The 24,510-nt window shown below is 39.0% G+C and overlaps 1 protein-coding gene across 1 annotated transcript in view; it reads left to right on the forward strand.

Annotated features, from left to right (window-relative positions):
- Positions 1 to 19,873, forward strand: part of FRMD3 (FERM domain containing 3) — a 140,718-nt gene extending 120,845 nt beyond the window's left edge. The window contains exons 13-14 of the mRNA XM_056325495.1: positions 1,005 to 1,126; positions 16,384 to 19,873. Coding sequence (XP_056181470.1) covers positions 1,005 to 1,126; positions 16,384 to 16,979 — 718 coding nt within the window. The 3' untranslated portion in view covers positions 16,980 to 19,873. The remainder of the gene's footprint in view (positions 1 to 1,004; positions 1,127 to 16,383) is intronic.
- The last annotated feature ends 4,637 nt before the right edge of the window (positions 19,874 to 24,510 follow it).

A 24,510-nucleotide genomic window follows, 5' to 3' on the forward strand; every position in this document is an offset into this window, starting at 1 on the left:
CCCCACAGAATATTTAATGACATGTAATGTGACTTAACATGGGACATCTGTGTCTGAGTTTACCTAAGCCCTCAGCAACACACAGTCCCTTCTTTTCACTTGCAATAGGTGCTTTGTTCAGTTTGTTTATCTATGTGGAATTTTAAGTTGAGTCATTGTGCAAATTTGAAATGCAGTTTGTGAAATTCAGCACTGTACCTATGTACCATTTGAAGTCAAGTAGAATCCTCTTCCCTTTCATCTTTGCTTTTGTTAAAAGTAAATATTTTATAATGTAATAGTTCACATTTATAGCAGGACTCTTGCTTCAGGCCTGTAAGTCCTAGATAACTTATTCTGAAGAACCATTTTATCTTCTCAGTAATAAGATTTTAGGCTCAAGTGAATCAACAGCATTCCTCAGACTTCCCTGAGAAAGTTCCAACACCTGCTATCATGAAAGCCTGTTAGAGCCAAATAAGACAAGAAAGAAAACCAACCTGATCACCTGGAGGCATGGTGTAGAGGTAGTGTCTGGGGTATGGGAGAGTGAGAGCATTGTGTATCTGTTAACTGAAGGGATACAGCCGTTCTTGCTTTAGCCTTTCGTCTGCAGTGCTCAAACCATTAACAAAGCTTTTACTCAGTCCTGAAGGCAATGGAACAACATCAGGAAAACAGTTTGTATCCTCTCTACCTTCCCCTTCCTTGAAGCCAAATACTGGTGTGTGCTGTGCAGCATGGTGAGGAGCAGCACACTGAAATCCTGCATAAGGTGAAAAGGAGTCAGGCTGTGTAAAGGGAAGTAAAGCAGCACAAAACCTTTCTTACACTTCAGATGTTGAAAGGTTTATATCTGCTGAGGGTGCAATACAACACGGCTGGAAGCAGCGTTCAGTGTGCAGAGTTTGTTATGATCACTCAAGGCCTCCTGTAATTTATGCAAAACAATTCTGGGGTGAGATGTACTTGACTGCAGTTGTTTCCTTGTGAATAAACTGATCCTCTTTTCCCCATTCTTTTAGAACCAGCATTACCCAGAGTCGCAGCTCTCCCTCCTTGAACAAGCAACTCATAATCAACCTGGAACCTCTACAGCCCCTCCTTCCTTCTCCCTGTGAGGATGAAGAGGTTCCTTTAGGTGAAGGTGAGTCACTTACCCGATTCCTGCCAAATGCTACCAATATTTATGATAAAATGTATGGAAAAAGGTGAGTTACTGATGCAGGGATATGGGAAAAATTTAATAATTTCCATTAGGAGTACACCATTAAGCTTTTGCATGTCATACTGGGAAATGATCACTAGCTCAAGGAACTGTGCAGAAGCCTCGTGTGAGATTGTGAGGAAGTTAATGCTGTTCAGCTTTCTGTTTAAAAAATTTTTTTTTAGATTGTCAGGTGAAGGGAACTTAACAGGAAATAAATAATCTCATTTTTATAGCACTATTTTACTAAAAAGTAACTACAGTTACTCAGGAGTGAAAACTGGCAGTTTACTGTTAAGTATCTTTGTTTTTCTTGCTTCCCTTTACTTTTATATTTCTTTCTTTTTGTTCTAATGTTAGGAAAAACTGTCTCCTAATTTAATTCCATTGACAAAAAGGACCATTATTTGAAGGTCAGTTAGGAAAGAATCTCTTCTAATTTAATCCCATTGACAAAAAAGGATGTTATTGGAAGATCAGTTTTAATGCATTTTGTTTAACAAGGTTTTCCCTGTATTTGTTTATTCCTTGATATTTTAAAAATTGCATTCAACACTATCTTTTAGAGACCCAGTCATTACAAAGAATGGTATGAACATCTTAGCTAGCTTAAATGAGGGTAACTGCATTCTTCCTAATAAAAAAGGAAGCCAACCCAAAAAGCCTAACAGTGGTTCTTACTTGAGATGTAGTGAGCTAATTGTTTCAGAACTTGGGAAATATGACCTCTGCTGTTGGTTTGTTGTGGATGATTAATGGGAAACGGAAAACAGCTCAGCAAGTATGTTCATTTTCATAGGAATGCATCCTACTTTAGTTTTGTAGGAGTCATATGAACATGTTTTGTTTGTTCTTCAGAGTTTTAACAGTGAATGTAGCAAGAGCAAGGTGAATTAGATTGTCTGTGAACTTAGTTTTTTGTAATTAGTAGTAGCTGCATGACATGTAGTTAATTTTTATAATTACTCATTTACCTCTGCTGTGAAATAAGTGTATCTGAGAATTCACTTTCTGACAACCAAGTATCAACACTGTGTTCCTGCTAGGCAGTTGCCACCACTGCAGAGTTATCAACAGCTTGCTACTGCTGTACCACACTTACAACTCTAAGCAATGAAATCCATTTTTGGAAAGTGCTGACTTACCATTGCTGGTTTCAAATGTACATATTATGTAAGCTTGAAAGCATGTTTCCTTTCATTCAGACAGATTGTTGTTACTACTGCAATTTAATAGAAGTACTTGCTGGTGGATTTCCTGTAGAAAGTGTTATGTGTAATTAAATACCACCAGATGCTAAGTTAGCAGTGTTTAGCTCTTTTACAATACTTTCCTGCAGTGAATTTGGCTATATTACCGACTTGCCTCTTGAACTGATCTCACAGCTCTCTGACACTGATGCTGGCTGTTCTGCCCACATGCACTCAATCCACTTCCATGGATTCCCATCTACTCCCTTGCGTCAGCACTGATCATCCCAGAGTGAACTGGGAGGAGTTAGAAAAAAACCAACCAAACAAAAGAAACCAAACCCCAACCAATGCTCCCCAACGCACCCCTGACTGTACAGTGTCCCAATACTGCCTGGCTCAACCTTGAAGAGGCTCATCACAGGGGGCCAGGCAAGGGTCCTGTGCAAGGCCAAGGGCAGGAGCAGGAGGTGGGGACAGGGGAGGCACCTAGCCCTGGGACAGGCTTACCTGCATTGGGAAACTGCTTTTAGTGCACTGTGCACATGTAGCAGCCTTGGCATCTCTCTGAATGTCTGGGCCTGAGGTGGGGATGGACACCCTGGGGTGCTTTCCAAAGAGCCTGCAGATGGTGTTGAGAGCATGGTGCAGTCCTGCCTAGGTCAGATGTGGCTTTGCTGTGTGGTTTGGCTAATGCAGTTTCCAGGACCCTCGGTCCTATTTCTGCAAGGTGCTGCCATATGCACACGGATGTTCCAGCCGCCAATGGCCGAGACCTTCACATAGTGCTGCACTGTGCTGTGTAGACGGGCCCAAGCAACTCATTAGCACAGCTGGCGATAATGGCACTGCCAGCTGTGCATGCATACCTTGGACAGATTCAGGAGAGTGCACAGCTTTGTCTTTTAACTGAGCAAAAGTTACTTGTTCTTAATTTTAAATTAGCTTTATGTATTATGAGGAAAACAGATGGACAAAAATATGGTGGCCTCAGTGTCTTGAGTAAATATTTCTGCTTCCTGAAACTTCTGGAGAGATGAACTCTGAGATGGCTGAGACTGGGTTGTATGAAACTGAACTAACAGAAACTGCCAGGTGAGAGTGAAGATTTTGTGCCAGTTGATAGTTGCTAGGGAAAAAAGCCATCAGAGATGGCCACAGCAGAGCCCACAGGATTTTGAGCAGCATCAGCCTGCCTTGTTGTCCGTATGGGATAATCCTTTCAGATGGAAAATAAACATGGTGCAACCAAATACTGAAAAAGAATTAAAGCCCATCCATTCTCCCATATGAAATTCCATCTTACAAATCTATTCTGGCTGTCATGCTGAAGTGAAGGTGTCCTCCAGAAAAGCCAAAATTGTCCATTGGTTTTGCAGACATGTTAAGAAAGGGTATGCTGCCTAAACACAGTCATAAAGGACCACTGTGGAAAGAAAGATACTGGACGCCCATGACACCACTGTAATAGTTACTTCAGCAGTTGACATTTACACAAGAGGATTTGAAAACAAGTAATGGTATTTTATTTTTTATTAGAACGGCAGGAAAAAGTATCCTGAGTTTGTCTATTGGTGTCTCATTCTTCAAAATGCAATTCTTCAGTTACATTCAGTTAAATTACCGTTATGTAAGTGGTTTATATAAGAGGTTGGCCACCAGCCAGTACATATTTTATCAAATTAAAAAACTAATCTCATGTGTTCATATCTTAGGTTTTGCAGGTCATCTGTCAGTGCTTTATTGCTACTGCCTACGATTCTTCACACTTCGCATATTCCTTGTTACTAACTTTTGTTTTGCACTGATGTCCTTCCATCTCAGGAAGAAGAAAGAAAGAGCCATGCTAATGTGAAAATGCAACCATAAAGTTATGCATAGAGGGTTATTGCATGGAATTAGATTTTACATGTATGAGTGTCAGATATGCTTGGAAAGATCGTTTCTAACTTTTGAACCTAAAAGATGTTGTTCAAAAGGCACCTAGCTACAGAAGTTCGAAGTGTATCCAGAATTGTGATTGCAAAATTCCTCTTTGTCACAGAGGGCAAAATCAGGCCCTCTGAATGCTCATGTTAGGTCCTTTCCATGGTCCTTGCTCTATGTGCAGTTGAAGACATTATAATATTTTTGGCATTGATAGAGGAATTCTGTGGCTGCCTTCTTTTACCATCTGATTTGGTGAGACATATTATTGCCTGTCCTGATCACTTGGCAATTATTTTGCAGGTGGTAGATAATTGTCTTTGGATTTCCCAACACCAGATGCTTCATGTACTTGAGTAGTCCTATTTTTTTTTTTTAAAAAAAACAGCAAAACCACACTCTGAGTGACAGCGTATTAATGGTGTTTTGACAAAGGCACGAAAAGGTCTTGTAAGTCACTTGGTACATGTATGCTTAGCTTTCATACATGAATGATTTTCCTAGTGACATTGACTTTTGCCCTTGGAAAACCAAAGTGAAAGAGTGCTTCAGTCATCGTATTGATAGAATTAACTTGTACTTTTTTTAGAAAACACAGTGTTGATGGCACAGACTCATTCTAAATTCCTCTTGTTTAAAATCCATGTTCCTCAATTCTTTCTTCCTCACTGTTTAGATGTCCTCATTGATCTTTTTTTAAATTCTGAAATTGTATGCCTGTGCATCTGAGTTATGTATGGAGAGCTCTTAACCTTTAGAAAACTTATTTTTGTGTGTCACTTAAGTATAAGAAATACTGCATTAACAGCAATTAATTGGCACAAGTAGTGTCTTTATTTTATAATGTGGAGTCTTTGTTGCATCTTACAGGTATGTATGGGAATGAGCACACACCTGCTCCTGCCAGTCTGCGTGAGAGTTCTTATCTGTGTAAGCTTTGCTTGTAGAGCAGAGGCATATGGAGCTTTTGTGGTTACAGCTTAGGCAGAACACATGAAAAATTAGCCACTTATTAATAATTGTATAAATAAATGTTAAAAATATGTTGGTAAAATAGGAGACAATTTTAAGTATCTGTTCACATGTTGTTTGTATAGCAAGAGCACTATAACAGGGAAACTAGTTCACTTTTTGCCCTGGGTACAGCTCAGTATTGTTACATTTAGTTTTTATTTGAAAAAAGAATTGTTGGTTTAGTGCTAACTGTTCTCTGGATAGAACTAATACACAGCTTGCCAACATTTATATTTTTAAAATCATACCTGCTGTATATGGGACACATACGTTACATCAGAGAGAATCATTAAATGTCTTATGTCATGTATCATCAAACAGCTTTTCCCTGTGAAATTAGCAGAAGCAATAGTCCTGTTAGCTGATTGTACCAGGTATGTGTGTGTGTATGATAACAAAAATTGTAACATGTAAGAGTTCATCAGATTTCTTAGTGGCTTTTCTAAATAAAATAATGGTTCTATTTTTAGATTCCTGTGATCTGCTGAGATAATTTCTTCTAATATTCCAGTGAATTTGGTAGAGGCCAAAGTGAGCATCCTTTGGCCAGGTTGTATGTGATGGAATTTTCTACTGTTTTTTTGCTAGTTTTTTAATGTTGAGATCATTCTTTTATTTTTCGAATAAAGTCTGGTCATCTTAAGTTTCTCCTGCTGCTGCACACTTTGTCTTGCAAGTTTCTGGGAGTCGCCCAAAGAGCGTTCTGGCCTAAGGAGATCTTAACATCACTGCATGCATCATCATGTCTGTGTTCAATAAACTAACGTGGATTTACAGTCCTCTAACCATGTAATTGAGCCCTGCAAAGCCCCAAAAGAATTTTTTTAGGAGCAAACCTTTTGCTTCAAGATGGCAGTACCTAATGCTAACAATTAGCTCTGCCAGCTTTCATTTGTAACTTATTTACAAATTCTCAGATTTCCAGGTGTTTATCATGCCATGTGCCTACAAAATAAGATCACTACTTTAGTTACAAACTAAATAACATTGTCCCCATCACCATAATAGGGTACCTCTAAAATCTGAAGACAGGTGATATACTTCCTTTTCACATATACATTAAAATTGTTATTTTTGAACAGAAATTTCCTGTTCACTGTTTTCACTGGCTGGGACTAGTTCGGAAGAGTGTTTTATTAGTTCTAGGTTTTGGTTTTGCTTTTGTAAACCATACTTTCTGATTTTAAGGGAAGTTACATAACCATCTGCTGTTTTCTGGCCCCCCTGTAATGGTGCATGAATGGTAAGGGTCTCTGCCACAGTTCCCACCGGTCATTAGCCTGTCAGCAGTGCAGTATCTAGAGTAGCAATTCAGGAAGGAGGAGAGTGAAGTGAGCTGCAAAAACAATTAGTTACTGAGAGTGGACCCATCCCCTTGCTGGCACTCATCTGCACAGAGTCCTGGGCAGCACTGCAGAATAGAAGCAGGCTCCTTGTCTGGAAAAGCTTTGCTGAAAACCATCTTCCAACCATCACGCAGGATGTGCTGCCTGTGTCAGGTCACGCAAAGTCATCTTTCTCTCAGGAGACAGAACCTGTTCCTTACTTGCAGGGACTTAGTAGTAGAGACAGAGAGTTGCTGACTCAGCTGCAAGGTGTCGGCATAAATATCCCTTAGTTTTGTATACATGGTTTGTGGGAAGTGACTTTAAATCTCACAGTCTTTTCTCTTTCGCATGAGCATGGTCACATGAAGCATGTTATATATATTTATTCATCAACATGAATGTACTCCTGTTGGAAATCATCCACAGCCATGTCCAGGTGACACTTGTGTTCTTTCCTTTGCGTATTGAATGTGTTGGTGATCAGACTCTTGTAAGAATGGGTGCTTTCTATGTTTTGTAGCTGTGTACATGTTGAAGATCCATCCATTTTTGGTGAGATTTTAATGATACTCTTTTGGTTGCTATAACAGTTATAAGAATAAAGATGAGAAAAGCAGAATCTTACTTTTGAAGTGGTGACAAAATGGAGATAGAAAGCAGAGGGGCACATAATCTCAGACCCGCAAAGAAGTGCTGGCAGGGAAGGAAAGGAAAAGAGGAGAGTCTGCCCTGCAGGAGGAAGGAGCAAAAAGTAAAAACCTGCTGGATATTCATATTGTGTGGGCCAGGCACAGGAAAGGAGCCACAGTAAAGATGCTTTCCAAAAGCTCCATTGAAATGGGTGTCTTTCATGGGAGAAGTCACTTGGTGTAAAACACACAATTACAGGACAGTCTTCCCTGCCCATTTCTTTCCCACATATTTGCATGCACATCGTTGATGTTATGGTGCAGAGGGAACAAGGACGCCAGATAATGAAGACTTGGATGGTATAATATGTCATAAACATTAAAGGTTAAGTATTCTGGGAAATGAGAGACTGCCTTGCTGCCAGTATGCTCCTTCCAGTTTATGTCCTCTCTGAGGTTTCAGTGGACCCAGTAAGAGCTCCTTTCCCACTAGGACACTGTGATGCTGTGCATGAGGTTGCATTCCAGCTTCCAGCTGGAGCAAGTTGTCATCGGTCAGTGTGTGAGTGTCATGCCTTTTTTTAGGAGCCTGCATATCTTTGCTGGATGGCGCAGTGCCCAGCCTTCTGAAGCAACACTTCTGGTGGATACAAATGTCCCATAGCTGTCCACAAGTGGGAAATGGAGAACATATACAAAGGGAGACATTTTTCCCCAAGTTAAGAATTTTCTCTTCTTGTTTATACCAGGCAGGTCAGCTTTGATTCTAGGCTTGAAATGAAAGCATTTTCCACACGTTGGTTTGCCTTGTGACTAAGGTTTGTAAGAACAGCATAGGGATTTTTCCATTTGTATCTATACATTTTCTGCAGATGCTTCCCAGGCAGTGGTGGGAAACCAACATCAGTGGCCAAATTGAAGCTCTTTAGAAAAATAATGGCCACAGTGTCATTTTTGTTCTGTGAAAAACGTACTCCAGATGCTGGCCTTTTGTTTCACTGTGTTATGTTTTGATGCCATGGATATTTTTATGCTTGTTCAGCTGTTATGCTAGCAACTGCTAACTGAGATAGATGCTGTGGAAGTTTGTATTATACGTTATGAGGCATTTGGAAATGTTTAAAAATAACCTCTCGTTCTGTTCCCTACTGGGATATTTTTGTTGGCCATGTTGGAAGCTTGTCACTTGATTCATTGAGAGTGACTTCTGTTAGTCTCTTAAAACTCAGTGGGAACTCAATAAAAGGTCAAAGCTGGTATGGGTAGAGCCTTTACAAGACTTTGAGAAGAGGAATTAATAGCCAAAATGGTGAAATGTCTTGTAAAAATCCAAACCAAGAGAAGCATTCATTTGCGGATGATTAACCACTGCAACAAGGAAGTGTGCGTTCGATTGCTGCGACATGGCTCCAAGCTCACAGCCAGAAGGGCTGGTAAATTTAAATTTATTTTACTCAAACCTTTTCCCTGCCCCCACCCCACCCCCCAGTTTGTTGTGCTAATAGAGGTCTGTTGGAAAGGAACTGTACGGTGAATGACAATGTCACATCAAGTACAGCAGAGAATAAGGATGAATTCCTGACAGGAGCAGAGTTGCAAATGGAGGATGAATGAGACAAAACTTAAATGACATTTGTTGTAATAGCTGATGTAAATTGTGGATTTATTTGTTAACTGCCAACAAATGAGTGACTGGAATTTTTCCCCTCGTAGTTTTCTTGGGCTGAGGGAGAGAAATACTTTGAAACTGATAATTTCTGACAAAGCTAAATAGGTCTTAAATTAGCAGACAGGTTCATGGCAGATTTTGGATGCCAACTGAATACAGTGTGAGTTCAGTTTAGCATTTTACTTCAACTAAGTGGGTTGGGTTGCCAGATCATAACTTTGTTGGTTTTATTTTTCTAGATACAGAATAATTTAATATAGTGAGTAATGTTACGGGGGGGGGGGGGGGGGGGGGGGGGGGGGATGGGGAAGGGAATCTGGTTCAGATCTGGTTTTCACTTCCACATAACACAAGTGCAACCCAGGGAACAATGTGTATTCAACATTGCTTTGGATAGCAACCAAAACAAAGACCTTTTTTCTCGTTTTTATACGAAATCTCTTTGCCAAAGATGGCTTGGCCTGTCTATCAGTTTATCTGTCTCTGTTTCTTTAATGTTGTGAGACGTTTCAAAATTTGTTTCTCCATGCTGTTTATGGTACTGTTTACTTTTGTTATTTTTGCATATATAGATTGACAGATTTCAGTTTCCATGCACCTATATAAAACTATGCCTTTGTATTGAATCTTCATTTCAGTAATAAATATTTACAGAAGAATTAACTGAGAATGTCCTGGCAAAGACCAGAATACTCTCACACCTTTGGCATCTGAAAATCAGAATGCATTAAGCACAGCAGATACGGGAGAACCTGCTTCTTGCAGTGACTTGTCTCTTGAATAGCAACAGCCCCTGGCTGCCTTTGCTTCATGAGTTCACCACTCAGGGTAAACGATCATGTCTACGAGAAGGCACTGAACTCCCTTGATTCAAAAACAGGTAGTAAGATTGAAAAGCGTTAGTATTTAGATGCATTTTGTATCCTTATACATCAGAGGTTAAACGCTGGCTCCAAATAGACACAAGCCGTCTTGTTGGTTTAATATGACACTAGTCTAGTAATGTGTTTGTGCACTGGAGCTACATTGGTTCTTAAAAGACTTGATTTTACAGTAGTTCATAGGATGTTATTCCTTTTGGTATACACATACATAAAACCTGTATGTCAGCATATGAAACCTAAGGACTGGAGGTAGCTTGTGCAAAACTCATGGCAGGGGCCATAAATCCTTGGAAGAACCCTGTTGTGTTTGCAACCACTTCAGACCAACGCTGACTCTCACCAGGAGGGCTCACCCAAGCTGAGTAGGGGTGATGAAATGTCCCACTTTCTTCCTTTTCTTGGGTGCTAAGCTTTCACATTGTGCCCACTTCTTTTCAACCTTGGTCTCATTGGCCTGGTGCTAGACACTGAGTCGCTGCAGTTCCTTCACCAGCTTCTCCCGTTTCCTTGAGCTACTGACAGATGTATCTTGCCTTCTCATTCCTGCTTCCATGATACACAGTTCTCTCTCCCTGCTACTCCCTTCAGCATTTTCGCTGCTTAATCCTGGTTCTGGAATGGGGTCAGCAGTGCTGGGGTGGGCTCCTTCCAGGCCAGAGGGAGGTTAGAGACAGGCACACCAGAACGCCTGCTGTGCTGTGTGCTCTGTTTTGCTTCTGTCTCTGTGCTTTGGGTGCCCTGTGGGTGTGAAAAGCAGGGCGATGGTCTCCGGTGGCTGCACTAGCTGTGACATTGGTTGAACACTGACACACAACGCCGTAAGAGGTGAGTTGTAACGCTGCAGTCACCGGGGTGAGTTGGCAACTGTTGACAGGGCTTTACTCCCTTCTAGAATTGCCTGTAAGATTAGAACAGATGGGAATGGCCAGCAGGAAAGCCAGGTCACTGTCTAGAAAGGAGTTATTATAACTGTCATTGATTTACTCTCCTTGCAAATCTAGAACAGGTGTTTTCTGTGGGCACGGGATGTGGGTAAGGTAGGGATCTATGTCCTCCTACTTCTGAGGGCTGGACATCTGGCCGTGATGTGGATCTTGCTTTGATATAGATCTCGTGTAGGGGAATATTTGAGTTTAGTGCAATTCTAGATTCTGTTTCCCTTTCCTACATATTCTTTGTGACATCCATGCACTTTGCTTATGTGAGAAAGTCACCCTCCCCTTCCCTCTGAAAGGTCATTTGTTCATAGTACAAATTAATTTTGTCCACATTGAAAACCAGCAAAGGACTACACAATATTTCTAGAGGAAGTAGTAAAAGGGTTAGGAAGAAACTGTCCTAATTGCAGCCTGGCTGGCCTTACTTGTTTAAATGAAGTATTGCCAGCACTGCTCTTTCTGGGCAATATCTAATTTTACATTGCTGTTTAGAAGAAGGAAAGACACTTGTTCCTTTCTCCACTATACTAAGCCTTTACAGATGTGTAATTGTGTTTGCATGTCTGGTAAGTAAAGCTGTGTGCAGTGTATCTGGTCACCAAACAATGCATGAACTGAATTTTTCAATAAGCAGAGGATACGTTTTTCTGGGGTGCTGTATTTCCAGCAACTGCAGCTGCTTAAGAGAGGTGAAGCTGGGGCTGCCCTTCATCTTGCTAATTCTCAGCTGCTGGTTTTGGCCCCTTTAGGAACACTAGCGGCTGACAAAATTTTTTTATACCTCTTGCATGTTAATATTCTCAGCAGATGACCACTGTAAAGTCATGTTTTATTCAGCTGTTCATGTTTCTATCTGCTGTAGCCAGTTAGCGGTTTGAACTAATCCCAGTATTTGGTGGAAGAGAAGTGCTGACTTTTGGCTAGTGTAATGAGATCTTTCTGGAACTGTAAAATTTGTCTAGTTGTCAGAAAAGTGTAGCAGATTTTTCCTATAGATATATAATACTAAAAATAAAATTTAGGTTATTTACTTGATATTCCAGTAATAGGTGTTAAAAGATTCTGATCTATGGAATGTAAATTGCTGGTAGAAATATAAAATGAAGAATGGAACAAAGAAGTTGTTCTCAAATGTAATTTAATACTGAAGTCATCCTTTAAATCTAAACACAATATAAATTTAGTAGACTCTTCAAAATCTATGTTTGCTGTGGGCTTACACAGTTCATAGCTAATTGTTTCCTCAGTCCTTGACCTGAGAAATGTTGTGGTGTTATAGGGAATATGAAGTAATGAAAAGAACAGCTTTATATATTTAATTTTTCAAATATTAAATGAGCTTGCAACAGCAGCAGTTAATGCCTGTTCTAAATTTTCAGTTTTTTACATCAAAACATTACTTACTTACGCATCTGTTTGGCTGATGTAGAATGCATTTCATATGTCATAATAACATGCAAACCAGTTGAAAATTCTTGTAATCCACTAAGGCTAAGGAGTGGACTGTAAAGCTGATGTATGCTCTGGAACTGCTACATATTCCAGTGTTAATACAACCCCTTCAGAAAACACTGATCTGAAAATGTTCCTCTACCGCCTTCTATCTACAGTTAATCACAATGTCAGAAGTTTGCTAGTTATTTGAGAAAAATACAGTTTTAATGAAAGTTAATATGATCTCTTGTGTTTATGTTCACTATGCACACTGGAATTTACTCTGAGGAAGGAGAGAAGGCTCAAGAATCATCAATTGGGGTGACCTTTCTTTGCGGTAGTTGCAGCTGTCTTCTCTATGATGAGAAACATGATGAAGATATATTACTGACCTTGCATCTAAGCAGGTATAGAGATGCCTATGGCCGAGATTCTCAAATCTGAGAGGTTAAAATTAGTCCTTTAATCCATACTGAGGTGTCTAAGTAAGTGGTTCAACTTACCTTTTACTTCTATTAAGAGAAAGTGGAAACCACATTTGAAAATCAAACAGTAGTACTTGTGTATCTAAAAATACATGTAGGTGTTTAATGTTGGGCTCCAGAGTTTAAAAATTTTGGATTTTATATTTTTAAGATATCTGAATGCACTCTCAAATGACTTGGAGTGCGGTTTGATGATCCAGTGTTACCAGCTGTTACAGTATGCTTAGGAGAAAGTTTACCCCAGATCTCACCTCTTAGTGTTCTTAGACTGTTGTGTCCAGTTTCCATCAGTTTGTATCCTCCTCTTGATGATTGTGACAAATGTATTTGTTAATGCACAGACTGGTGTAGACAGTAAGTTCCAGCCAAAATATGTTTCATGCTGAAACGTGATGAATTTCTAATGTGGCTGTGATAGGAGAGGACAGAATAGTTGAGGCAAGAAATTATGCAGCCAAATTAAGCTAATGATGAGACATCTGCATTTTCTTTATTGAGGACAAGCTATGCAGACCTGCTGGCTTTGTGTTGGTGAGAGGAGTACTCCTCTCTCTCTGTGTCCCTGGTCAGGTGCTGCACTTGTGAGACCGTCTGACAAGCCAGTTCAGGAAGAAAAACCATCAGAGAACTAACCCAGGAAGAAAACCAGTTCTTTTCCTAGGTTAGCTTTACAAGCTGGCTTGCTCAGGGCTGAAGTAAGGGGAAGCAGAAACGGTGGGTTTCGTTGATTCTGCCGTAATGTGAAATCTCACCTGGAGGCATGGCCAGTGTATCTCCCAGAGAGCAGGAAGAGGTAACGAATTACAGGGGGGGGACGACGTCTGCCTGGGCCATTTTGAAGACTGAAATGGGGAAATCAGTTTTAATAGCTAATGTGTTCTACAGAATAAGGGGATGCTTCCTGAGGACGGTGTTCTGTAATTAAGAGGTTTTCTGTGATGAATGTAACATGACAGGTAAAAGGATTCATTAAGAAATTGATACAGAAACATTTCTGGTCACATTAGAATCAAGCTAGCTTGTTCAAGGAGTGAATTAATGTAGGTTTTCTATAATTTCTTACGTTTTTAGAAATATTTGTAATATGTTGTTATTTTATGTTGCATTTATTGGCATTTCATCCCCACTGGCATTAAGTTTGGTATAACTTTAAAGTTACCAGATATTAGCAAGCCATCACTTACCCAACTTTTGGGAAGTCTGTGAACTGGGTTAACTTAGCAAGTACCTTACTTACCCATTCGATTGTCTGGAGAACATGCTTACAGAGCTGCAGAGGTTGCATAGAGGATTTTATGATAACTGTCAGGCACTCTGTCATACAGCAGGAGCTAAGGGAGATGTTTACGTGAGGAAGTGTTGTAACAAGTTTCAAGATTCCTAGTGCAGCAGCCCTTTCTCACAAAGTGTTACTCTGGTTGTTTAATTTCATTTACGAAGTTTAAACATGTTAACTTTGTATTGGGAGATTTTTCTGCAAGTACTGGGTATTTTGGGCTCTGGCAGAAATATGATCACGTGTCTGTGTCTGGCTCAGGGCAGGTCTACTGCTGAGTGACCTATTAGGACACAAAGCTGGTATCAGTTATGAAACTGAGGCTTTCATGGATATGTCCTGTCCCATGATAGTCGTGGTAGATATACGTGTGTGTGTGTGTGTGTGTGTGTTGGGGGAAGAAATTGAAAATAGAGATTATAAGACCTTGTCATTCAAGAAATGCAAAACTTGTAACAATGAGGAGGTCTAGGGTAAGGCAAGTATCACCAACTTTGCTGAAATGTAGTTATGCCTACTGCTAGTAGTAGCCAATGACTTAAGGATATTCTTTTACTATCTAGTGTAACAAAGGAAAGTAGGTTTCAGAAACAAAGTTAATAATTTCAGTGCAATGAATGGTATTTAAAATTCTTAGTACTAATAATGTACAAAAAAAAAGTGGCTTTTTCAAGAAAAAATGTGAAAAGTCTTCTGATCTTAAAGTGAGATTCTTTGCAGAATTCTGGTCAGTTATAGTTTGGTTACTATTTAAAATTGTGGCTTAGTATTGTAATCCAAATGCACCTAAGCTGTTTACTGTCCTATATTGTAGATGCCTTTATGACGGGGATTTTTGCTTTTCCGTTTTTGTCCTGGTTCGTCTGTTTACAGAGCACTGGTGCATCTCTTCTTTATAGCATGGTTCAGGACATACTTTATTTCCTTCACCTCAAATTGACCATAATAGGTCTTTTGTTCAGTTTAATTTTTTTTATGTTTGCCATCCTTTAACAGAAAACTTCAATGTAGCTTGCTGAGACCCTTGTAATTCACACTGAAAACCATTATATGTCCAGTGTAATTAGGGCTGGAGATGTACTGTTTTTCCGAGTACTTTTTTTTTTCTGTAATAGTATATTTTCTGTTACATCATGTTGTTTTGAAGTCTCTGAACCTTAATCTTTACCACAATAAAACTGGAATGAATCTTTGATAATGTCAGTTCACTGTCTTTTACCTAAAATCAAAGAATTAGGCTATTTGAAATAGTACATTGACATGGATTTCCTGAGTTACTTGTTGGACAAGTCATGTAGCCTTGTATTGGTTTTACCTGCTTGATCCTTATCCATCTGTTGTTTTTGTATTAGTCAGTAAAGAATGGAGAGATGCTTAACATCACAAAATGAGAAGTACTAAGGGTTATGTGTTTCTGTTGCACATGATACTGTGTATGGTCTGTTCCTTTTGCATATAGATGGTATCTGATGATGGTAATGAGAGTTAGGACAAATTTAAATCTATTTTTCCCATCACTTTTTCTGAGCTCTGTGTCTGACTCTTCTCCCTTCCACTCCTGCAACTGATGACTAACAGCAGTCACTGCTGTGTTGATATAGTTGCTAAACACCAAGACTCTTTTTCAGACTTACTGCTACTGACGTTAAACTGGAAAAAGGTAAGTTTCAGGAAGAGAAAGCTTGGGCAGCAAGTGGGGTAATAAGAAACAAGCATACCATAAGGCTAAGAAAGACTCCTCTCTGAGGGTTGGAGAGAAAAATTTAAAGGAGAGGGAGAAAAGAAACTGTGCGTACAAAGAGTAGAAAGATGACTGGAAGAAAAATTAGACATGAGAAGAGGGAGCTTTTTAGAGGTGAGGCTCATTCTGTTTCAATGATATGTAATCCTCATACTGAGTGTCAGCCACCTTCTCCTTTTGTCCTCTCTGCTGTTAATGTGAATTTATCGTGATAACCTATTATCTCTTTTTAATGTGATTCTCTATCAAAAATTCCCCACCTCAGCCCTTATCTTACCACATTCTCCTCAAAGAAATAAAGGTGGGTTGTTGTGTTTATTTTTACTGTTATTGTTATACACCAAATAAGACCAATTCACATATGTACTACGTGTTAATTAATATCAGAAGTCTTATTGTTAGTAGAAAATGAGCTGTTTTGTTTTCTGTTTTGCATTACAGCATTATTAGCTGCATCAGTTACAGTTAAGCACATCTGGTTACTGCAGTGTTGTAAAGATGTTGCCCTCTGTAGCTTTTCAAAAACCTTTTCCAGTTTTTGCTAATCATGTGTGGTTTGGTTTCAATATACAAAATAATTGCAGAATCATCTTTCCAACCTTTTTTTAATACTATTGGAAGGATGAGTTTTGCCACCAGGAAGGCAGAAATTTAGGATCACTATTCTCATCTCCTTTTTTAAGGTATCCAGCTGCCAAAGGAAGATGAGATTTCAGTACCTGTGACTTCAAGCTCCCCCGTTAAGGACACTGGGGAGAATGTTGATCTTGCCATTGAACAGGAAGAGAAGATGAAAGAAGAACCTTTAACCATCTCGGAAATGGTATACAATCCCAGTGCCAGCTTGCTGCCCACCCCTGTTGATGATGAGATTGACATGCTCTTTGATACCTGTCCAAGAGTAGAGAATGAGAAAGATGATACAGATTCATTTGAGGAACTGGAAGCAGATGAAAATGCATTTTTGATTGCAGAAGAGGAAGAACTGAAAGAAGCTCGGAGAGCACTTAGGTGGAGCTATGACTTTGTAATGGGCAACATAGAGGTGAATGCCTTTGTGAAGAGTTTCTCCAGACTTCTTCTTGTAGGCCTTGGACTGTTGTTGTTTGTGTTTCCTCTTCTGCTTGTTCTTTTGGAATCGGACCTTCAAATTTCTTTTCTTCATGAAATCCGTCAGACACCAGAATTTCAGCAGTTTCATATTGAATATTACTGCCCCCTTAGGCAGTGGGTGGCTTGCAAAATAAACTTCATTTGTGACATGCTGGGCAGCTTTTAAATTTGAAATAAATATGATAAAACTAAGGGCTATATTCAAAATTTCGGTTAGTGCCAGCTTTCCATATTGCCCCTGGGGCCATCATTTGGTAGCTGTCTTCATATCCAGTTCATTACAGATTCTTCAGCTTCTTAAATTCTCTTTACATACTTAAGCTACCCTTTAGTTACGGGTTTATGCAGTCACCATTCAATAACAAAAAAAGAAGCTTTATTTTAATTGCATTTCAGACTTCCTGCTCATCTATTACATCATATAAGATGGGGTCACAGTAAAGTTCATTGTCCTTAACCTTTAGATTCATGACACTAAATCCAATGAAACTGAAAGAAAAACCTTTTTGAATATACTCCTTAGTACAGCAGTCTCTTCTAACCAATGCCTATACAAGCAATGTTTATGCTGGGGTTTTGTTTTTGAGTTGGTTTTCTGTTTGTTTGTTTTTTTTACATTTTTATGTGTTTAAAATATTTTGGTAAATTTTTAGCAAAAGACAACTTCTGATGTTATTTAAATGTAGAAACCGTTAAGAGTAATGCACAAGGGCACGTAGGGTGTTTTTAGTGTTTTAGCAATGATTTGTTTTTAAACTATGGGCTGAAGAATGAATGAGTTTAATATAGCTCTGTATAGAGGGACTGTGGTTTGGAAATATATTAAAAGTTCACTCAAGTTCAGTAGGGGCTGATTGGATGAGGTGAAAGGACACCAAGTGTGCAGAAGAATTTCTGAAAGGCACAGTTGTAAAGCTTGGGGAAGTGAGCAGAACTAAAAATAATGATCCTTCCTCTTACCTGTCAGGTTGTCTTACACTTTATCAGTGCTGTAGAAAGTCCCTACAAGATAGTCCAAGTACGTAAGTATGTTTTGGAAGACATTGAGTCTTCAGTCTATATGTAGATTACTGTACATAACATAGAAAAAGACAATAGTAAGGAGAAAAAAAAAAAAGAAAAAAGAAGAAAAAAAGTAAAAAAAAAAAAAGCACCCTACCTAGATCAATAGGGAGTTACCTACTTTACAAATTAAGAGAAGGGGAAAGGAGGAAAAGGAATATATTTTTTGTATTCCTTTTTAAAAACAAGCATTAGGCTGTACAGTCGATGTAAAAGTATCCTACTGACTCAGTTAAAGGCTTAAACACTTTAAGAGAGATGCATCTTCATCCCTGATGCCCATTATTACTAATCTCTAAGACAACATATTTTCCGTGCATACTAATATGCTTCCTTTCACATACAGCAGCATACTTACCCTCTTTCCCATTATTGTAAGCCCAGTTACATGGTCTAATGCTGTTTCGTGTAACATGGATTTGTGTATCTAAAAGTATTCCAATATAGCTTAGAGAATATACTTAAGTACAATCTTGTCAATATTGAGAACATTTGAAGGCCTTAAATACAACCCCTGTGGTACATTTGAAGAGGAGAAAGTTTTTATTCTTTTTCCCTGACCTGATATTAGTGCAGATGTATTTCATATTTAAACAAGGGAAATCTGATTTTGGCCTCAGAGCCTTTCTCCTGCTTAGACATTTATGAATTGGAGACATATTTAAGGCTATTTTATTAGATGTGCATTTAACACATTGTACCAGATCTCCTACTGAATAAATTAATTTAGTTTTGATATCAGAGAATCAGTTTTGCTTGGTTTTCTCATGTGAGCCTTTGCAGATTCTAGTTTGAAAATGGCAATTTCCATGGTGGGTTTCTCCTTTCCCTCTAATCTTCCCCAGTTTTTGAAGGACAAAACAGTTACATGGCTTAGGAGTTCTTTTTTAGTTGAAAATTTTTGAATTGCTATTCATTTCCCAACCAAGAAAGGCTGAATTAAACAACTACCTTTTTTCTCTTGTCTTTGGTTGTCCTTGCCAATCTGTTCCCCAGAAGAATCGTTATTGATTAGTTATTGATGTGTACTTCTTCTTGTGCTACTTGCAGCTAAATGATCCTTTCCCATGAGGTAGTAATCATTCAGCCTAATAGAAACGGAGAGTGAACTAAAGACGATATTTGCCCTTAACAGGAAATTACTCACTTGCATTGTTTCTAAACAAAGGTGTCAGAAAAGGTGTTTTGAGTTGTGAAGGCTGTGGCAGCTGGCATCCTGCTGGATCATGGAGACATGGTTCCATAGAGGATTCTATATAAGCCTGATAAGTATTTAAGCAAAAACAAAAAACAAAACTTAGATCTTATGCTCTAAAATATAGTCTTGTCCCTGTAAATTACAGCACTCCCAAAGTAGGAGTATTATTATGCTTGATTTAACTCTATCAGAAAATAGCTGAGTTGCATGAGAACATAATCTCAGAAACTGTGCAGTGCAGTAAGGTTTTACGTAGGGTTAAATGCAAGCGTGTGTGCGCACATACGCCTGCCTTTACTAACTATGTGCATATATTCAGGCCTGGCCTTTTAAAATTCTTCCCTTCCTTCCTGATATTCTCTAGTCTGTAAAAGTAATTTAACCGAAGGTAATGAGAATCCTGTAACTTAAAGGCTAGGACCACGTAATACATACAGAAGGATATGGCTGGGCATATTCAGAGAGAGTAGCAGTCTCGTATTTTATGGGTGAGGATGACAGACTTGGATTATGGAGAATCTATAGGTACAGTATTGTGTATTTCTGTCTGTGCTTGGATTATATTGTTAAATGTTATGTACTTGAAATCTATTTTGTGGTTTGTCTAACATTTATAAACACAACTCTGGGAAGAATTTAAAATGGTTTTATTTCATGGAGACTAAGGGGAAAATATACCTGTAACTTGAGCCTTATCTTTGTACAGTGAATTTCACATTTCTATATGTCAACATCCTGATTGGTTTGTATGTTGATATGATGGCAGGAATCCCTAATAAAAATACACTGGAGAAAAGGTTTCTGCAGTTATGACTGTTCATATGGTGAAAGATGTTTCATAAATAATAGTTCTTGTTGAGAATTAATCAGTACGTGATGCAGTGCGGATTTCTTAGAACTCTTACAGGTTTTTTTACATACTGATTTTTTTATTCATCAGCTGGAGAGACAGTAAGAAAGTGCTTTAAAATGAGATATTATTAACATGGCTTCAGATACACTAACCAAGGGCTTAATGGTTTGCGCAGTTACTATGTAAGAGTTGGTCATAGTCTTCAGTTTGCCCTGAAATAAAATTACTACACAGAGAATACAAATTGAGAACTCTGGTTTTAAAGTTAGGCCCTTTTAAAGTTAGACCCATAAAATATGGCTGCAACCTTTTGGTAGGCAGTTCTGGCTAGACTGTTATGCAAGCAAAGCTTTGCAGCTTTTGGATGGAGCTTGCTTATATTAAGTTGATTTGGAGCTCGGACAGTGAAAAAGCATCCGGTAAGAAACATACAGTCTGCAAAGAGGAAACAACATTGTTTTGGAGAGCTAAGTCAGAAAAAAACAAGGACACTTCTTGAACACATAAAACATTTAGATGCAGATGTGTATGTACAGTACAGAAGGTGCCAAAATGTAAATGGACTGTCTGGCAATTTGAAATGTAAAGGGCCAGTACTATATAGTACAAGTACACCTATTTGCTCAGTTGAAATGGGGTAAGTTGTAATGCTGCCTTGAAAAGAGGTTGCATTCCTGCAGTAACGTGAGAATACAGTATATCCTCCTCAACATTCTAAGTACTTACCACAATTTATGGGAATAGCATGTGTACTTCGAGTAGAAATTCAGAATTTGTCATAAAATTCCTTCTGAATAATGACACATAAAATTTCTCTAAAATTAAAACTCACAGAAATGTCATGCCAAATTGGCATCTGAAGACATCAGGATGCAGGTATCAGTGCTAATAGTTGCTGTAGGTAACTTAGAACTTGACAACAGCCGTGTTGGCCAAATTGAAGATCACAAGCACTGGAAGGCAAGAAACTTCATTTGGAAGTCAAGGTACGTTTCTTAACTTTTTGTTTTATTTTGTTCATTTTTGGTTTTGTTTAAACCCAAGAGGAAGTAATCATCTTTTCTGTTTGTATGGATTTGCTGTAGGTTTTCTTACAGCTGTGTTTTATGTGGAAAAAGATCTCTGAGACACCTTGTGAAGGTCTCTGCTGTTACAGCTGTTAAGTGCCATGCTGCAAGACTTTGATTCCATAGCCTTAATGTTTTTCATTCTGCCCGTCTGCAAAGGTGAATCCTTTTTCAGTCTTATCCTCAGAAGTTTGTAGGAGCTGCTTTGATGTTTTGAATCTGCCTTGCTTGCAGCTGGTTTCTTTTAAAGCAGGTTATTGCTGTTCATCTCAGCAGATGAACTCCCTGCAGCAATTCTGTCTTACGCTGTTAAGTTCACAGCTTGCCCTTTACATGTCTTGTAGCTCCCTCCTAGAAAACATGGGCACTAGCTGTTCCTATGTGGTGATGCTTAATCATGTAGTGGGAATTTAAGGCTGTGGCAAAACTTGTATCACAAAAGTTTTCCTGCTATAGCCAACCACAGCATGATAGTGCGTGACAGTGAAGAACAATAAAGCATTAATTTCTACTTCACAGTCATGTAGTGGAGGGGTGCAAAAAATATTTATAAAAATGAAACATAAGCATGAGAAATTACCTGCTTTGTGCATTTAGTTCTGAGTTTTCCCATGGTAGCTGGCTTGCCATTTCAATCCAGATACGTCTGCTGAGCTCACGAAATGGTAGATACTTCAGAGATGCAAAGTGGCCCCTAGAATCATCAGTGTCCTGATGAACAAATACTGCTTACTAATTGCTAGTCACAAAAGATGGAAGAGAACATAACTGGTTTAAATGGACTAGAAATTGAGGTGAAATAGGTTACCTTTCTTTGACTGAAGAATAATTAACTGTATTGATTGAATAGAGCATGTGTTACTGGAAAAAGCTGTAGACAGAACACAGAAAGCCTCTCAACTGCAATCCTGTAGATCCTATTTATAGTCTGTAATAAAAAGACCTACCGCATGTAATGACTTCTGAAAAGTCTGTTTTTAAAACATCTTTAAAATGTGTTCTGATTTTCAGTACTATTTGCAGCAATAGTTTCCTGAAGAGAAGTTTTGAGAGGGTTGCATGTATTTTTAAATTAACTTCAGGTGCAATGACCCTGGCAGTACAAACGAAAATGTCACCTGATGTGTCCCCTATTTTTTTCCGACTAAATCCTCAGTTTTCTTTTCCCACAGTTAGAGCTGGGTCGACATATGGAGATACACTTAGGTATGAGAAACAGAACTTCTGCAAAGCCAAATCCAAAAAAACATCTGAGCTCAATGTTTGCTTAAGTCTCAGTCGCAGCTGTAATCCTCACTCAGCAGGTATATAACCACTGGAAATGCCAAATTCAGTAGCACCGCATCTCGTGGTCTCATGACAACCACCATTCCTCTACTGGTTTTGCCTAGCTGATGGCATGTGCCATTTCGGTCTGACATCATGGTATATCCGCAGGGAACTGTAACAACAAAGGTGATGTAAAGAGATGCCTTTATTATGCTAAACTGGTATAAACCCCAAATAAACATCAACTGCTGGTGAAAATATGAAGTTTTGCTTCATAGTTGCCTATCTGGTTTTGTTATTTCATCCTTTTGGGTTTGTGTTGTTTTGGGTTTTTTTTTTTAATAAACCTGCTGTTAAGCCAGAATAGGCCAGTTGTGTTTTCTTTGGACAGCTCACCAAAAATATTGCTAACTCTATTACCTTTGAGACCATTATTCTATTCCCGCAATTTTCTTCATTTCAGATGGATAGGAAGTCCTTTTCCCTTCTTTCCCCCTGCCCTTTCCTTGACACTTCTGTTTCCCAAAAGTTATTTTGGAACCTCGGAAATGAGATAAAACATGTCTTTAAAGAGTATGGCATGGTATGGGTACACAGATAAAGGGTTGATCTCTTCTTTTTAATGTGTGAGCAGTTCCTTTGTCATTACAACAGCATAGCTGGCGTGTTTGTGTGTGAAGGGAGCTCAGAGGCTGGAAACAGGAGTTTCTGTTCCCAGCTGTGTACTCATTACTTCCTCCTTCATGTGCACTGTCTTCTGATCAGTCTCCTTTGCTGTTCTGACTTAGGCAACTATACTCCACAAAGCACGAAGCTCCTCCTGTGAAAATCCTTATTTTCTAAGCCTCTCTTCCTCTTCCATTTCTCACATGCAACTTTAATACACACCCTGGACATCCAAACCATTCTGCGTGCCCCGGGGACTGCAACGGCCACCTCCGGGCTGCTCACCAGCCACAGCCTGGCCACCCTGGCTGACGGGGAGGTGCGACTGTAGCAGCGTTTGTCAGTAACAGGGCAGGGTGAACCTTTGGCAATGCACTAAAAGGGCTAGTTCCTTTTCATTCTCCTGGTTATTTACAAAAAGCATAGAAAGTACAAAGAGAAAATGCTTCTGAAACTGAACTGCTGCAAAGTAAAATATAGAACCTGGCACCCCAGGCAGGTACGCCTGATGAAAGTGCTAAGGAGAGAGAGAGGCTAACGTTGAAGAAATAGTAAAAGGGCAACTTACTTAAAAACTAACAGATACACTTTGTGTATCCATCAGGACTGGCCAGGAGTGTATGTGGAACAACAGGTGAGCCTTTGGAGATGAAATAAGGCATGTCTTACAGTGAATTATCGGGAAAAAAGCAGTGCAGCATAATGCCTAGATCATCAGGATGCAGAGATCAGAGAGGGCCATTTATATGATCATGTGAGGAAAACTTCTCATGGAGAAGTGGGAGGAAACACAGTTCTATGTTTCTTTCCCATCCTTTTTAATTTGGTAATATTTTGACGTGTTAATTTTCCAGAGCTGCAAAACATGTACAACTGATTCCTGTATATTGTGTGCTGAATAGCCATTATTTTGCAACGTGCATTGCAGCACTCGCTGTTCTTACATACTTGCTAAAAATCTACAGATGTAGCAAATATGCTGTGATCCAGCACTCTCAAAACCTTTATAAAGTACAATAGCATCTGTTTCAAAGGTTTTGGTTCTGTGACTGTCTCTACTCTCCTGCCTGCGAATAATTTATGGCTGTACTTAACTTATTGACTTCTGGAGTTATCAGAACTCCCTTGGCGGGACACTGAGAAGAGCATTTAGCAAAAAGCAACCAGGAGACTCCGAAATCACAAGATACTTCTCCCCAGAGGCTGGAGCTATTCGTCACAAAATAACAACTTAGAAAAAGGAATACAGCAAATTTGAAATTATGAAATCACAACTGAGCAGACCTCACATCTACCTAAAATACTAAAATATAGCTGTGAATGTACACCAGAAAGCCCCCACTATAGGAGTCTGACTCTCCAGAGATACACAAAGCAAGCAGTGTTAATCCTATTTGTAGTTACATTCATCTAAGTGTTAAGCTTCCATATAGATTATAAAAGAACAAGAAGACAGGAGAAAAAATACAGTTGTTCATATTACTACCAGCTATAAAATGGACATTTTATTACAAGTTTCTTCATGTTTTCTTTACCCAAATCTTTCCTGGATATGGTGACAATGTGGTAAATTCAGCTTGCT

This window comes from Falco biarmicus, chromosome Z, assembly GCF_023638135.1.
Source record: "Falco biarmicus isolate bFalBia1 chromosome Z, bFalBia1.pri, whole genome shotgun sequence".
Lineage (NCBI taxonomy): Eukaryota > Metazoa > Chordata > Aves > Falconiformes > Falconidae > Falco > Falco biarmicus.